This window comes from Rhinolophus sinicus, chromosome 16 (assembly GCF_057876585.1).
Source record: "Rhinolophus sinicus isolate RSI-liver-muscle chromosome 16, RSI-T2T, whole genome shotgun sequence".
NCBI classification, from domain to species: domain Eukaryota; kingdom Metazoa; phylum Chordata; class Mammalia; order Chiroptera; family Rhinolophidae; genus Rhinolophus; species Rhinolophus sinicus.
Window position 1 is genome coordinate 104,752,693 of NC_142516.1, and position 18,469 is coordinate 104,771,161.

Genomic DNA, 18,469 nt, shown 5'->3' on the forward strand with positions numbered 1-18,469 from the left:
CCATTTCCCAAGAACATTTGAAAGTTTCTTTTTTCTTTTTCTTTTTTTTTTTTTTAACCTATAGGAAATAGCAGTTTCAGTCTGAGAGGAAATTTGGTTTGGCTCAATTTATTTGGCTGAAATATCCAAAGGTAATTTCAAAGGCCTCATTAAACTTGATTACTTTATAAACACTTTCTTCTCTTTAAGGAAACTATTTTTATCTTTTTCTAGTTAAAGAACAATAGTGTATTCACATCTGGGATGGGGCCTTCAAGAATGAAGTATCCCTTACATTGATAACAGCTTGACATCTTCATTATCACTTAATACTTATGTACAAATTAGTTTTAGATTTGTATGGTCCTAGCAGCATCAGCTTAACCTGGGAACTTACTAGAAAAGTGAGTTATTGGGCCTCACACCTATTGAATCAGAAACTCTACATGTGGAACCCAATAATCTGTGTTTTAATTAGCCCTATAGTGATTCTGATACATGCCAAAGTTTGAAAAACACGGTCTTAGAGCAGCAGTGGGACTTTAAATACTTAGATACTGGTGGTGGTGGAATTTGTTTCAAGAAATCTCACATGATGGCATACTTAAGATTTGTGTAGTTTCTCATATGTGAATTTTGCCTACAAATAAGAACTAAACAAATAATTGAATAGTAGTTAATGAAACATGGGCTAAAGTGTTTAGGGGTGAAATATGCTGATGCCTGCAACTTATTTTAAAAAAAAGATGGATAGAGGAATGCATATGATAAAGAAAATGTTAATCTTAGAATCTAGATAGCAAGTGTATGGCATTCACTGTTTAATAATTATTTCAGTTTTCCTGTAGGTTTGAAACTTTTTGTGATAAAATAAAATCCTCACATGACTCCTTTTTCAGTTTATGTGCAAGAGAATGAAATATGTCCAGATGTGCTCTTTGACAAAATAATGGTGGGTGGTAATGAAATTTTAGTATCTTAACAATAATTATAGATACAGAAGACTATGTTTTAATACATTGATACTGCATTTATTTATCTTACTAATTGGCTACTTGAGATTTTTCTAGTCAAATTAAAATTAGATGTTAAAATGTGATCTCACTAATGTTCTCTAAATTACCTCCATTGATGGACTCGATATATCAAGATGAAAAAAATATATCAAGATGAAAAGGTTCGTCAGTTATACCTATATGATCTAGTTATTGTCACCTGTAGAGACAGACACAAATTATTTGTTTCTAAAAAATATTTTATAGAAGTCAGAACAATCAAATGGAAGCTATTTAGGTTAAAAGAGATTTTAAAAGACATGAAAACCAATAGTGTGTGCATTTGGTGTGAGTCCTGATTCAAACAAATTTTAATAAAAATTAATGAGAATTTGAAATTTGAACACTGCATATTTGATTTAAGGAATTATTTTTATGTTTGGTAATGGTTTTGGATTATGTTTTTTAAAAGGGTTTTGGATTATGTTTTTTAAAAGGGGTCCATATCTTTCAGAAATACATGTTGAAATATTTGCAGATGAAATTGTATAATGTACTTGAAAATAACACAAGATGGGAAGATGTAGGAGGTGGTATAGATGAAATTTGGCCATGAGTTGAAGTGGTTGAAACTGGGTGATGAGAACCTGGATGTTCATTATACTATTATGGTTATTTTGGAGTATGTTTGAAATTTTCCACAAATAACATTAAAGATACATTAGAGGTTAAATTGAACTTTTGCAGCATGATCTTACTACATATTTCTCTGGGAGAATAATTTCCAAGTATTTCTGACTTATAAATGCAGGGTAGGAAGGCAACCTATTTCTAAGTTAAGAATTGCCTCTATTTTTTTTTTTTTTATAGTACTCTTAGTTGGAGTCTTTTTTGGTACCAGACCTTGTACCAGTGTTCCTTTTATACTTCCAGTGACCAAAGAAATGAAAAATGAGGAGAGAAAGACCAAGAAAAATCCTGAGTTAATCATAAGTCTTTTGAATGATCAAGAGTTGTGTTATTTTTTTCCTATTGATACTAGTCATTTAAAATTATTGATAGCACTATCCTTACTATCCCTTTCCTGTCTTACTCTCTGTACAAGTATCAATTTCTTTTATAAACTCAAAAAAAGCACAACTGTTCTTTTACATCTTAATGAAAGTTCACATTAAGATGTGGAAATTTAGGTGAATCAAAATGATGCATTTAATTGTGTATATTTTTAACAGTCATTTTTCTGGAATATAGTTAATATCCAACAGGGTAATTGTAAGAATTAATTAGTCTTAGGGAAAAATAAAACAATTTAATGTGGTTTTATTAAATATAAAATATTAAAGTTTCTGATAAGAAATGATAAGATGATTTTGCAGACTGATTCTTGTAACTTTCATCTCAGGAAATTCCACTACAGGTGATTTAAAGTACCTTTTTAAAAACCTAGTCAAGTTTAGAAGTTAGAAAATCCAAAACTTAAAAAATGAAATCGAGGTTTAAATTGGAAAAAATGCATTTTAGGATAACAGTTTGTAAGATGAATTAGTCATTTGGATAAGGTCCAAATTCAAGCAAAATTTATTGAAGTATTTCTGAAAAGGTATTTCAATGGTTGATAAGCCAAATGTGACTCTGTAGTTGCCTAGGGCTCTGTAAGACCACTTTTAAATCAAAATTTTTATGAAAGTGGCATAGTCATATCCACATTACAAAAACAACGGGGAAATAGAGAAAAATATTATGGTAATTCCACCATCTTAATATAATCCCTACTGTGATTTTAATGTTTTTACCTAATTTTTTTTATATGTATATTTTCAAGTACTCCTGAATTCTAGTTTTAAATGTGATACTAAAATTCTTTGGAGTGTATAATAGTCCTGTGATTTCAGATATGGCCTTTGGAATCATACTTTTTAGTTTCTTTGATTTAGACAAATCAAAAGACCAGAAAAATACATTGGATTTCTCAATCAAAATGTACATATTTTTCCTATGGGTCCCTCAATTATGCTATGGCTGTAATCCAAGTAAGATACTGCTTTGTATTTTCCCACATACTTTTTAAACAAGTAGAGCCAAAATTTGAAACCTCAGGCCAAGCTCACTGTCATGAGCTAGCTACCTTAGGTTCTAGGTGTAGGCTATTATAACAACAGCATCCTTAGACTAAAAATCAGGTAGAAGGGATGGGTATGAATGAGGAGGTTCAGGAAGGAAAACTGTGGCAGAATATTTGAGTAAGGAAAGTAGTGCAGATTCAGAATTATTGCAGTGACTGAGAGAGAAACAGTACTGTTTTCTAAACCTAATAGAATTATGGACTGAATATGTACTCCCCAAATTCATATGTTGAAACCCTAATCCCCAATGTGATGGTGTTTAGAGGTGGAGCCTTTGGGAGGTATTTTTGTTTAGATGGGGTCACGAGGATGGAGCCCCTATGATGGATTATTAGAAGAGGAAAAGATGAGAGCTTTCCCTCTTTCCCTTGGCCTTGTGAAGATAGAAGGTGGCTAGCCACCTGCAGGCCAGGAATAGAGCCCTCACTAAGAACCTGATAATGATGGCACCCAGTTCTTGGACTTCCCACCTCCAGAACTGTGAGAAATAAATGTCTGTTGTTTAAGCCACCCAGTCTGTGGTACATATTTTGTTCCAGCAGCCTGAGCTGACTAAGACAGTGATTGGTACTGATAAATGGAGTGCTGCTGTAACAAATGCCTAAAAATGTGGAAGCAGCTTTGGAACTAAGTAGTGGGTAAAGGCTGGGAAAGGTTTGAAATGCATGCTAGAAAAAGCCTAGATTGCTGTTAAGGGCCTGCTAATGGCGACTGGTGAGAACTCAGAAAGAGCTGAAAGAAAGCGTCCATCTTCTTAGAGAATACATAAATAATCATGAGCAGAATGTTGGTAGAAATATGGACAGTAAAAGCCATTCTGATGAGGTCTCAGATGGGCATGAGGAGGCGTTGTTAGTGGATAATGGAGACGAGGCAATCCTTAGTATAAAAGGACGAATAACTAGGCTCACCTATATTCATGTTCTGTCTAGTGTTTTGCGCAAGGTAAAGCTCGTGAGTGATGAAAGTGGATATTTAGCTGAGGAGGTTTCTAAGCAAAGTTGAATAGTGGCTTGGTTCTTTCTGACCACTCATAGTAAAATGTGAGAGGAGAGATACAAATTGAAGAAGGATTTGTTAACCAACAAGGAACCAGAACTTAAAGATTCGGAAAATTCTCAGCCTTTCCATATTGCAAAAAATGAGGAAGCATGTTGGGAAGAGAACACCAAGAGTGGCTGACTAGCCCTTTGATGAGGATGTTAGTGTGGATGTGAGTCATGGACCTAATCAGCATCTCCACAGAAACCAGGCAGAGAGATGGAATTATACTGGCAGAAGCACTGCCAGTTGGGACTAAAGGAAACAGAGAAAATGGAAGGGAATAAAGGAAATCTCCAAACCTGTATTATCCTTCAAGAAAAGGGAAGAAGGACCCAAAAGGAGACTCCGAGATCATCAGGGGTGCTACTCCCATCACAGGTCCAGAGTGCACAGGCGTGAGGGGAGGGCTACCTGCACCTCAATTTCAAAGGATGGGACCTCTGCCAGCAGAGCCATATGGGTGGAGCTCCACCAAGCTGAAGGAATGTCCACGGGAATGGTGCCACACCCCATTTGGGTCCCGAGGGCAGAGCATGGAACCAAAGATTATTAGTGAGACTTGAGTCTAATGATATTTGCCTTGCTAGATTTTGTACTTGCTTGGGACATGTCACCCTTCCTTCTGATTTATGATTTTGGAATGGAAATGTCTATCCAGTGCCTGTCCCATCGTTGTATTTTGGAAGCATGTAACTTACCTGGTTTCACAGGTTCACAGCTGGAGAAGAATTTTGTCCCACAATGAATTGCACCCCTAGTCTCACCCAAATCTGACTTAGATGAGACTTTAGACTTCAGAGTTTATGTTGACTTGAGTTAAGACTTGCTGGGTTGGAATGAATGTATTTTGCATGCAAGAAAGACATGAATTTGGGGGGTGGGCAGGGAAAGAATGTATAGACTCATTGTGGCTTTCCAAAATCAGTATGTTGAAGCCTTAAGCTGTAATGTGATGGCATTAAGAGATGGGTCCTTTGGGAGGTAATTAGGTTTAGATGAGGTCACCAGGGTGGAGCCCCCATGATGGGATAGTGTCCTTATAATCTAAAAAGAGGAAGAGAGACCAGAGCTCCTTTTCTCTTGGCCATGTGAAGATACAGCGAGAAGGTGGCTCTCAGCAAGCCAGGAGGAGGGCCCACGCACGAACCTGAAGATGCTGGCACCCCGACCTTGGACTTCCAGCCTCTAGAACCAGGAGAAATAAATGTCTGTTGTTTAAGCCACCCATGTCTACTAGTAGCTGGAGCAATGTTTGCAGGTATTTTCTCCCCTCCACAGGTTGCCTTTTCACTCTGTTGAACATGTCCTTTGATGCACAGAAGTTTTCAAATTTTAGTCCAAATTGCCTGTTTTTGCTTTGGTTGCCTTTGCTTTTGGTGTCACATATAAGAAATCATTAACAAGGCCAATGTCAATAAAGCTTTTCCCATTTTCTTGAAGTTTTATAGGTTTGGGTCTTACATTTAGGTCTTTAATCCATTTTGAGTTACTTTTTGTATATGTTGTAAGATAAGAGTCTGATTTCTTTCTTTTGCATGTGGATATGCAGTTTTCCTATCAGCATTTGTTGAAGAAACTGTCCTTTCCCCATTGAGTGATCTTGGCACTCTTGTCAAAGATTATTTGACCATATACAGGAGAGTTTATTTCTGGCTTCTATCTACTCTTTCATTGGTGTATTTGTCTTTATGCCATTATCACACTGTTTTGATTACTGTGGCTTTGTAATATGTTTTGAAACCAGGAAGTTTGAGTCTTCCAACTTTGTTCTTTTTCAAAATTGTTTTGGCTGTTCGAGGTCCCTTGAGATTCCCTACGAATTTTAGAATGAATTTTTTTATTTCTGCAACAAATGCTATTTAGATTTTGAGAGGGATTGCATTGAATTTGTAAATCTCTTTGGGTAGTGTAGACATATTACATATTAACTCTTCCAATCTATGAATAGATACCTTTCCAGATGTCTTCTTTAATTTATTTTAGCAATATTTTGTAGTTTTTAGTATACAAGTCTTATCGCTTGATTAGATTCATTCCTAAGTATTGTATTCTTTTTGATGCGATTGTAGATGAAATTGTTTTCTTCCTTTTCAGATTATTCTGTTAGTATATAGAAATGCAACTAATTGTTGTGTGTTGGGTTTGTATCTTGCATTTTTACTGAATTAGTTCTGACAGGTTTGTTTTTAAAAAATCTTTAGGGTTTTCTACATGTAAAATCATGTCATCTGTGAACAAAGATAGTTTTACTTCTTCCTGTCCAATTTGGATGCCTTTTATTTCTTTTTCAGGCCTAATTACTCTGACAAGGACTTCCAGTACTATGTCCAGTAAGTACTGTGAATAAATGTGGTGAGAAAGGGCATCCTTGCCTTGTTCCCGATCTTAGAGAAAAAGCTTTCAGTCTCTCATCACTGAGTTTGATGTTTTTCTATGGGCCTTTCATATGTGGCCTTTATTATATTGAGGTAGTTTTCTTCTATTCCTAGTTTATTGACTGTTTCTATCATGAAAGGGCATCGAATCTTATCAGATGGTTTTCCTGCATCATTTGAAATGATCATGTAGTCATTTTAACTTATAAACATAATTTTATTGAAGTACACACAGAGAAGTACATAGTACACAGCTTATAGCATAATGGAGTGGCAGGTACCAAATAGTAACCTCCCAAGTCAAAAGACATACAACAATACCAGCACCCCAGAAACTATTTTCATGCACCTTCCAATCCCCATCCTTTCCTCCTTTCCAAAGGCAATTGCTGTCCTGGCTTTTAATACCATAGATTGGTTTTAGCCAGTTTTGGACTTTCTATAAATAAAGTTGTGCAGTATGTGTTCTTCTGTGTTTGTTTTTCACTCACATTTTATTTGTGGAATTTATTCATGTTCTCTGTATCACTAGTTCATTAATTTTTATTGCTGTATAGTAGTCCAATTGGATGACTCGGATACAGGGTACCATTTACTGTGGAGGGATGTTTAGGATGTTTATAGTTTGGGGCCATTAAAGAATAATGCAGGGCTGGCCCGGTGGCTCAGGCGGTTGAAGTTCTGTTCTCCTAACTCCGAAGGCTGCTGGTTCGATTCCCACATGGGCCAATGGGCTCTCAACCACAAGGTTGCCGGTTCAATTACTCGAGTCCCACAAGGGATGGTAGGCAGCGCACCCTGCAACTAAGATTGAACACGGCACCTTGAGCTGAGCTGCCGCTGAGTTCCTGGATGGCTCAGTTGGTTGGAGCGCATCCTCTCAACCACAAGAACTGAGCTGCCGCTGAGCTCCCGGATGGCTCAGTTGATTGGACTGTGTCCTCTCAACCACAAAGTTGCTGGTTCGACTCCCACAAGGGATGGTGGGCTGCACCCCCTGCAACTAGCAACGGCAACTGGACCTGGAGCTGAGCTGCGCCCTCCACAACTAAGACTGAAAGGACAACAACTTGAAGCTGAACGGCACCCTCCACAACTAAGACTGAAAGGACAACAACTTGACTTGGAAAAAAGTCCTGGAAGTACATACTGTCCCCCAATAAAATCCTGTAAAAAAAAAAAAAAAGAATGCTGTTATGTACCTTAATGTGCTTTTGGTGCACACATGTATACATTTCTTCTTGGTATATCCTAGGAGTCTTGGATCACAACTGAGTCATAGAATATTTATATGTTCAACTTTGGTAGATAATATCAAATTGGTTTCCAAAATGATTTTATGAGTTTTCATTCCATATGAGTGTGCCAATTGCTCTGTAATGTTATTAATACTTTGTGTTGCCAGTCTTTTTCATTTTTGTTATCATATTGAATATGCGGGGGTATTTCATTATGATTTTTAATTAGCTCTTTCCTAGTAATTAGTTAATTTGACAATCTTTGCATATGTTTATTGGTCTCTTGAGTTTATACTTTTGTGAAGAGCATATTTAAGTCCCTTGACATTTTTCTATTTTTTTAAATCAGTTTGTAAGAGGCGTGTATATGTGCTAAAAATGTGGTCTTTTCCAGTTATATATGTTATAAATATCTTTAACTTGCCTTTTCATTCTCTTAAATATATTTATTAGTGAATGGTAGTTCTTAGTTTTAATGAAGTTCAAAGTATTATTCTTTTCCTTTATGATTTAAGAAATATAATTGACACCCTGTTTAGAAAAAAAAATCTTCCTCTGTCCCATGATTATGGCGATATCTTTTAGAAGCTTTTTGGTTTTACCTTCTTTACCTGGGATTAATACTTCTAAAGTATTGTTTAATATGACATTAATTGAAATTACAGACATACAGAAAAGTTGCAATAGTAGTGAAAAGACATCTAGCCTTTCTGTACCCAAATTCCCGAGATGTTAGTCTTTTATTATGACTATAAAGATACTTAAGTATTGATATATAGATAGAAGCAGTGAGATGTCAGAGCTATCTTACACTCGTATACACAAGTTGATTTTTAAAAATTCAGAATATTTCAGGTCAATTTGTAAATCATGATAGCTTGAAATGGGCCATGGGGAAATATTATCTCATGGAAATTAGCAAACAAAAGAAATCACTCCTTCCAATTTTTGCATGTATCACTCTTTTCAATTTACAAAAAAATAGAAACAAATGCATAACTTAAAACAAGTGGGTATTTGGTTACAAGAGAAGATGAAAATGTAGGAAGTGAGTAGTAACAAAATTAAAAGAAATTGATTAAAAGAAGAAGCTGACTGTTTCTAAGCAGGAATGAAAGGAACTTTTAGGTTTCTAAAAGCAACATTTTAGTTGCATAATTGAAGTTTCCAATTTGCAAGCTGAAGTAAAACCACCTGTTTTGCATATAGTGTGATAAATATGGCCGTACAAGAAATCAATTCATAAATGAAACTTTTGATGTGTTATAGCCTTGCAAAGAATAAAATTAGAGAAAACACTTAAGTGGAATGATAATATGGAAACAAAGCGTGTGGCTTCAGATCCAATCTGTAATATCATTGAGCTTGGGATGAACTGGAGGTTCAGAAAAAATTTGTATTTGTAAAGCTTCCAGTCTATCTTCTGAAACCAGACTATGGTTGTATCTTCATTATTATGTTCTAAAATTTAAGTAATAATGGTGGTTTGCAGTTTTAGTTAAATATATAACATATTACAAATATAGTAAAATGACAAAATAAAAATTACTCAATGGAAGTTTTCTTTTTAACTTAACTAATTTACAAAAATAATAAATTACTTATAAACTTTCTCTGGTTAATCCTGAGTTAGCGTCCCTAAAATATTTCTTCTTAAACTAAATTATGTCACGTGCAAGAGATAAATTACACATTGACACTTTCCCATCTTATAATTCTTTGTATGTTCTGCAGACTGAAATTATTTGAAATGATTTAAAGTACTCAGTGATTTTACTGAACTTTAAGAAACATAGCAATACAGATTAAATAGTCATAAATTAGATTTGCCCTTTATATATATGTGTGTATATATGTGTGTATATATTTAAACATATATGTTTAAATACTTTAAATACTTACATATGTTATGTTCAAATGCATGCATTTTTATGAGATAAGTAATATAAAATGTTTCATGTTATGGTGTTATATATAAAATCTTGAAATAGATACCTGTAATGAATACTTTATAGCAGTTTTTATATATCTAAATAAAAGGTGTTTTTAGGTTAAATCAACTTGTATTAGAGTTTGCAAATATTTAAGATTTTAAAATAAATAACATGATTTAATGTCTTATAAAAGTTAAGCATTTTGATACTACTGAATAGTGCAATGCTGCAAGCATCTAAAAATGTTATTTTGCCTTTCAGTGTAGATATGATAAAATTTATAATTGAGCTCAATTATGCTCATCTGGACATATAATTTGTTGATGTTTTATTGGTTGACGTTGTATATGGTAGACTAATACTGCTTACATCATCAAGTCCTTTACTTTTTATATAAAGTGATACTCTGTCTATAGTTAAAGATTTCTAAATGTTTGTGCTTTTATCACTGAAAGTATTTGGTTTACCTAAAGTAGGTATGACTTCGAAAAGATTAATAAAATCAGAATGATGGAAGGCCAATGTCAGAATGTAAAACTTAAAACCTGAAGGTTCTTATTTTAATCCTGAGCAGATTTTTCTACTATTTTGCTCTAAGGAATAAGTGAAAAATTGTAATTCTTGTTTAGTTCCTAGAGACTGATAGGACGATGAGGGAGAATTGGGTCTTTATAATCAACTTTTCTACTCATAGAAAAAAAAGTCAGTGGTAGAATTGCCTCACTCCATCATTGCATTTAGGTGCCTATCCCAATGTTTAGCTAAATTAGTGGTGGTTAAATTAAATAAATGTTGTATAGAGATGAAAGGGATAGAGAAACAGGGAATTTAAATAGAAGCTGCTTTATTATATCTTACTTTATTGTCTACACTGACATATAGTTGGTTAAGTTGTAAGAATATATTTCCTTAAATGGTCTCTTGACAGAAAAAGTAGTCAACAGGATATTGTAAAATTTCCTTTGACAAGAATCTCTTTAGGTTAAAGAAGGAGAATGAGACAAATCTTGAATATATTGTATTTTAATATAGTATTTTAAGAATATACACCCAATGGCTATATATTTTTGTTTTTCAGAGTTGAAGGGGTATCCGGTATATTAATGTCTTATTGATAATGGCAGAACATCCACCACTACTGGATACATCTCAGATTTTAAGTAGTGATATTTCTCTTCTCTCTGCCCCTATTGTAAGTGCAGATGGAACACAACAGGTAAGGAATCTGAATGTTTATTTTTTATTCTAGTATACATGTGTTTCTTTCAGAAGAACGCAAAATTTTAAACAATAAAAACTTCAGAACAGTGGGTTCTTGTTAATTCATGTTTTAAATCCAGTTCAAAATGTTGTTTTGGTTTCATAAGACAATGAAATAATGAGACTGTTTTTGAAGTCACTTCTAAAATTTCTCACTAATTAATGTTTAAATTTCTTGTGTATATATTTAGTTGCCACTAAAGTTGTTTTGTTTTACTTTAGGCAAGCAATGTACTACGCCCTGAGGTTTATTTTTTTAATCTAAGTTTAACCTTGTACCTTAATGATTATTATAATTATATGATTAAATGACTGTCAAATTATATAATAATAAAACTTTTTATTCCTATTCTCCTTTCCTCTCCAATGGGTAACAACATAATAACTAATAATGAGGAGGCGAAGGAACATTCTGAGCGCTCACTGTGTGAAAAAAAACATTGTGCTAAGAACTTTATGATCTTATTTAATTCTTTCAGCAATCCTATGAGGTAGGTACACCTGTACCTATTTTGCAGATGAAACAAAATGAAAGGCTCAAGATCACACAAAGCTTTTTCTCCTAACCATTACTCATACTGCCTCTCTGGGAAACTAAGAAAAAAATAGTTATATTTTGTTATTTTACAAACTTAGTGTCTGTAGTGGACAGTTATGATTTGCTTATAAGATAAGGGGCTACTTTGTTAACTTTGATATTGAAAAATCAAGAGCGATTGGCTTGAGTTGTAATTTTTTCTGTTTTGAATAAACATGGCATAAAAAGTATATCCTGGTTTTAATCTTCACATGTGCTCAGATAGTTTTTAGCAGCAACTTCATTTCACTAACTTCTTTTTGTCAAATTTAAGTCTGTTAAGATTTCTTTTCCTGAAAAAATAATAAATGTGGCACATATTCATTTACTTTGAGGCTCTAGGAGTGTCTTTAGCTGTTACTATTGCCTCAGGCAGGTCACTGGCTTCACATTGTTTATATAGTCTAATCCATAAAATAATCTATTAAGCAGTTAATTACAGTAATTTGATGTTGCTACAGAGAAGACAGCAGGCTGAAACAAGACCATGATGCCCTCTCAAGACTTATTTCTTTTCCCCAAAATGAGATTCTATAAGCAGAATTTTTCTGGAAATGTTAGGGCACCATGGTTAGCATATAGCCGTAGTGGTAGAGATGAATATAGAGAAAGGAGTTGGGGATAGAAGAACCTACTAGAGCAAGATGTAAAGAATCAGGTGGGGTCGTTGAGTCTAGAGGACGTGTTTTTAGGCAGGGTTTGAAAAACAGGCCTTCAGGAGGTGAAGTAAAGCCTTAAATTCTAACTAGCCGAGTGTCTTGTAGTTTTACGGGGAGAGATAAAGATGAATGGAAGGAGCACAGGACTTGGTTGATAGATTTAGGTTTGATTTGGATGACCTCAGACAAGTTATTTTACTTCTCTGAATACGTTTGCTGCTCTATAAAATGGAGGTAATAATAGTGTCTTGGAGCAGCTGTAACTGAGGGTGAAATGAGCCTGAAGGAGCTCAGAAAATGTTTGCTGAATCTAAATTGAAGCACTCAATAAATGTTTAGAAGATTGAAGAAATTGGATCAAAAAAACTAGGAGATAGTTATACTAAAGTGTAAATGTAAAAGTGGACTGATAGCGGTGGTAGGAATGGAAGGAACTGAACAAAAGTAGATAACAATTAGAGGTGAGAGGTCAGTAAAGTTGACAACAGTTATTTCTTTGTCTTAACTGAGGAACTTACTGGTATGCCAAGCATTACCAAGTTAGAGCTTGCCTGTGGAGATCCGACATCTGGTTGGGCATGTGCCCGGAGTGGGAAAATAAACTCAGAGACAGTTTCTGATGGGAGGAAATGTCATGGACGAGTACATGCATGTTCAAAATTCAGGATAACAGATAGTTTGCCCCTTGTCTTGACATTCTTGGGAATATTATACTATTTCTTGGGAATATATTATGGGATGATTTCTGTTTCACCTCTTGAAATCAAACTAATTTTCTTTATAGTTGACCATCAAGATTATTATTCCTTCAATATTTTCTGGTTTTATATAGTAAACATATTTGCTACTGTGTCATACATAGTGGATCTTTTGGCTTATGAATTATACTAGATGGAATCCCTCCTGACATCACTGTTGCTAGTGTTGCTTTTAGGGAAGCTGTAACAGACATTTATCATTCATTTTGACTAGCAGCATTTGAACCATTTTTTATGTTTGAAGAATCCTCATCCCCCTTTTTAAAAATTAATAGACTTTACTTTTAGAGCAGTTTTAGTCAATGGAGAGGTTCTCTCATATGCCTCTTCCACAGTGTTACCCTCTTATTAACATCTTGTATTAGTGTGGTACATTTGTCACAATTACTGAGCAGTAAATTGATACATTATTATTAAGTTCTAGTTTACTTAGGGTTCATTCTTGGTATTCCACAGTTCTGTGAGTTTTGACAAATGGATAATGTCATATATCACCATTACAATATCACACAGAATAGTTTCACTGCCCTGAAACTTCTCTGTGCTTCGCCTGTTCATCCCTCTCTCACTTCTTACCCCACCCACTGTCCCTATTTTATCTTTTCCAGAATGTCATATAGTTAGAGTCATACAGTATGTAGCCCTTTCAGACCAACTTCTTTCACTTAGCAGTATAGTCTAGACAATTTCTTTTCATGGCTTAATAATGCATTTCTTTTTATTATTGAATAATATTTCATCGTATGAATGTACCAGATTGTTTATTCATTCACACATTGACAGCTTGGTTGTTTTCAGTTTGAGCAATTATAAACAAAGGTGCTTTAAACATTCATGTGCAGTTTTCGGATGGACATAAGTTTTCAACTCAATTGGGTAAAATACCTAGGAGCATAATTGCTAGATCATGTATGGTAAGATTATATTTAGCTTTGTAAGAAACTACCAAACTGTTTTCCAAAGTGGCTATACCATTTGGCATTCTCAAGCATGTGCTTGATTTAAGATTATATCCTTTCTTGCTAGAGGAGGTAAAAACACACAAGTATATGAGTGCTTGTGCTGCCCTGTTAGAACCTCCAAATCTGCTGTAGGGAATTTGAGCTTCAAGCCCAAGTGGAATGCTCCCGGCTCTATTCACTGTTGCTACCATCAAAAGAAAAGTTCACACATTTCAGTTTCTTGTGTGCTTAAGTTTTCCTAATTTAACTTTACCTTCTCTAATGTCTACTCATTTACCTTCCAAAAAGAATGAATGCGTTTAAACTTTTGGTGAAGATTTTTCAAAACTCAGTCTGCCTCTTTAGTTTCTTTATCAGTCGTCTCCATTTCATTAATCTATTATTATTGTTGTTGTTGTTATTATTTTGTAAGTGTCTCACTTGTACCTGTGGAATTTTAATTTATGGAGATGACTGAGTAGTGACATGGAGAGGCTAAAGCCATTGAAAGAAAATTTTGACTTAATGTTTTCCGAAAGAAGGGAGCATACCACACCAGGCCACAGGGAAAGTATCAGTTTTGGTCAGAAGCAAAAGCAAGAGGCAAGGCTAGCCGAAAGTTGTTATTGGTATTTCTGCAGGAAAGGCACAGCAGATAAATAGTTTAGGATTGGCTGCTTTTAATAATTGTGGCAGACAAGAAATAAGTGTTGGCAAGAATGTAAGAGAAAAGGGCACCCTTGTACACTGTTGGTGGGAATGTAAATTGATGCAGCCACTATGGAAAACATAATGGAGGTTCCTCAAAAAATTAAAAGTAGAACTACTATATGCTCCAGCAATTCCACTTCTGAGTATTTATCTGAAGGAAACGAAATCACTATCTCAAAGAGGTATCTTCACCCCCATGTTCACTGCAGCATTGTTTACAATAGCCAAGATAGGGAAACAACCTAGGTGTCCATCAGTGGATGAATGGATAAAGAAATTGTGATGTCTACACACACACACACACAGGAATATTCAGACATGAAAAAGAAGGAAATCATGCCAGTTCTTATCACAAGGAAAAAAATGTGTAACTACGTATAGTGGTATATGTTAACTAAACTTACTGTGGTTATCATTTCACACTATATTCATGTACCAAATCATTAAAGTCAGTTAAAATTAATAGTGTTATATGTTAATTATTTTTCAATAAAAGAATAAAAATGGAAAATAATTCTGGCAGGCCTTGGGTTATATATACAGTGTGACCTTTAGTTGCTGTAAGGCATGGGAAACACTGGCATGTGTGTTACCAGTTCAATAAGGAGATGGTTGGAGTTGTAGACATGGAATTGGTTGGTTTACATATGAGAGGTGTGCTCCTGGCCCACTCTTTGCTAGCTCTAGGAAATAGTTAGCCTTTGGGAGGGGCAGTCCCTTTCCTCGCCAACTCAGCCACAATGCCAGATCATCAAAAACACAAAAAATAAGAAAACAGTTAATATAATTGGCCCTGTGATTAATGGATGCCAAATAGACGAATACAGAATCTAAGAAAACACAGTACATGCCCTCAGCTTACTTTTTTAAAAAAACCTGTTTTAAATTGTGAACTGTAGCATATATAGAAAAGTACATAAAACAAGTATGTAGTGTAGCATATGATTGTACAGCATGAGTCTTACAAGTGCCAGCCTGTCTAAGAAACAGAGCACTGCCTGCCAATGCCCTAGGAATCACCTGTGTTCCTTCCACATCACAGTACCCTCTGTAGTTGGAGGGAACCCCTATCTTTACATTTATAGTAATTGCTTCCTAAGTTTTCTTTTAGTTTTATCTACATATATATTACTAAGCAGTAATAGTTTTGCTTATTCTTGATCTTGACCTACATTAAGCTTTACTGTTACTGTCCTTCGGGTTTTGCTGGTTTTGTCCAACATTGTTTTTAAGATTCAACCTTATATGTTGCTAAAATTTGTTCTAATTTTATTGCTGTATAGGATTCCATGTATGAATATATCACAATATATTCATTTATATGTTTTATTCTTAATGGATATCTGGGTGGTTTCTAGTTTAGGATTATTATGAATGATAATGGGGGTTTTTTGTGTGTGTTTTTTTCCTTTTTGATTTGTCGAAACTCTTGATATATATTCTGACTATAAATCTTTTGTTAGTCACTTAATGTGATAAATATTTTCTTCTATCCTGGCTTGTCCACTTTCTTTAGTGTCTTTAGATGAACAGTTCGTAGTTGTAATGTGGTCAAATTTGTCAGTTCTTTCCATCTAGAGTTAGTGTTGTTTAAGAAGTTCTTCCCTACACTGAGGCAATGAAAATATTTTTCTGCATTCTAAAAAGTACAGTTTTGCCTTGAACATTTTATCCTAAAATCCACTGGAATTGATTTTTGTGAATTGCATTAAGCATGGGTTCCATTTGATTGTTTTTCCATATGTATACCCAACTATCTCAGCACCATATATTGAAAAGACTTTCATCTTCCTGTTGCTTTACATTGATAATGATGTCATAAATTAAGTGACCATTTATTTTAGAACTGTTTCTGGATTCTTAATCCTGTTCCGTTGGTCTGTTTGATTATCTCTATGCCAAGAATATACCAAGACTTTACTTCACTTAAAGTCTTGGTGTCTGGTAGGACAGACTGTCCCACTTTCTTGTTCTTTGAGAGTGACTTGATGTTCTTGGCCTTTGCATTTACATACAACTTTTAGAATTAGCTTATCAGCATACACACACACAAACACACACAGCCTGCTGAAGTTTTGATTTGGATTACTGTGATACTGTAGATCAATTTAGGGGAGAATTGATACCTTTACAATGTTGAGTCTTTCAATTCTTGAAGTTGGTATATTTATACTATTGTGTGTCTTTGTGTATGAAATTTCATGTTCTGTTGTTGGTAAATAGAAATAGTTTATTTTTTGTATATTGCTTTAATACCTAGCAATCTTGCTGGATAATAATAATTTCATATATCTTTATTATTTGTAATTTGTAGATTCTAATTTTCTATGTATAAAATCATATCTGCAAATAACAATTTTTTTCTTTTATAATTTTATACCTTTTTTTTCTCATTACTGTGGTAAGACATCTGATATAATGCTGAATAGAAGTAGTTATAATGGTAAACATTCTCATTCTGGTCTTAAAGAGAATGTTTTTTAGCATTTTGTCATTAAGCATGATATTTATTATAGATTTTCATAGATATTATTCATAAGATTAAAGAAGTTCCATTCAGTTCCTTGAGTGCTAAGAATTTTTTGCCATAAGTGGGTGTTGAATACTTTTAGTTTCTTTTTCTGCATCTCTTTTTTTGTTTTCTCCCCCTTTCTTCCGCCTTGCTGCCCCCAACTCCTGTTCAAGCTGTTGTTTCTCAGTCTAGTTGTGTAGGACACAGCACCCTGGCCCATGCTGGTATTATGAGCCTTGTGCTCCCCTGGCTGAGACTGTCGGTCCCAGTTGTCAGTTGGCTGCGCACCGCAGCTCACGACAGCTCTTACCGGCTGCTGGCCGCTCACACTGGCTGCCGGCTGCTCACATTGTCCATCAGCCGCTCAGGGCAGCACACGGCAGCCCAGCTCCAGGGAGAGCCGTTGTTCATAATCTTAGTTATAGAGGATGCAGCTCACTGGCCCTTGTGGGAATCGAACCAGCGACCTTGGCATTAGGAGCATGGCACTCCAACCACCTGAGCCACCAGGCCGGCCCTTTTCTACATCTCTTGAGATGGTCATATAATATTTCTTCCTAAAATTTTGATAGGATAACTTTACATTGATTATCCTAATATTTAACTGATAGTCCTGGAGTAAACTTAACTTGTTTATATTGTCCTTTTTATATATTGCTGGAGGTGGGTAGGCTAATATTTTTTTCTAAGATTTTATATTTAGTCTATATTCATGAGAGAGATTGATTTATAATTTTTTCCTCTAATATCCTGTCTTTGGTATCAAAGATATGCTAGCCTCATAAAATAAATTGGGGAGTAGACCCTTTTTTTCCCCTATTCACTGGGTAAATTTGTGTAACCTTAAAATTATTTCTTCCTTGACTATTTGGTTTATTGAAGCCTTGAGTTTTCTTTAAGTATAGAATTGATGAAGTAAGTCAAACTCATGCTATTAATACTTTTCTGTTAAGTTTGGAAGTAAGCGTTGGTATTAGTGAGATAATCTGATATACGGTCATTTGACCCATGATGATGTTTTGGTCAATAACAGATGGCATATACCATGGTGGTCCTGTAAGATTACAATGGAGTTGTAAAATTCCTATTGCCTAGTGACATCGTAGCCATTGTAACATCTTAGTGTAACACATTGCAGTATTCACATGTTTGGAGTGATGCTGGTGTAAACAAACCGAGTTTGCTGCCAGTTGTATATATAATACTTGATAATGATAATAAATGACTATAGTACCGGTTTACGTATTTACTGTACTATACGTTTTTATTGTTTTAGAGTATACTCTCTGCTTATAAAAAAAAGTTTACTATAACAGTATGTTGTGTTACACCCATGTATATGTGGGTTTATTTCTGGATTTTC

At 34.7% G+C, this 18,469-nt stretch overlaps 1 protein-coding gene across 4 annotated transcripts in view; it reads left to right on the plus strand.

Moving 5' to 3' along the window:
• The window catches only part of FNDC3A (fibronectin type III domain containing 3A), a 157,857-nt gene that overhangs the window by 13,308 nt on the left and 126,080 nt on the right, over positions 1–18,469 (plus strand). For 2 of the 4 annotated variants that reach the window (XM_019748010.3, XM_019748012.3), the window contains exon 2: positions 10,767–10,904. In XM_019748010.3, coding sequence (XP_019603569.2) covers positions 10,806–10,904 — 99 coding nt within the window. In that variant the 5' untranslated portion in view covers positions 10,767–10,805. Of the gene's footprint in view, positions 1–64; positions 132–6,450; positions 6,472–10,766; positions 10,905–18,469 lie in introns of those variants that run through there. The other 2 variants (XM_019748011.3, XM_088792944.1) reach the window with 2 other exon arrangements.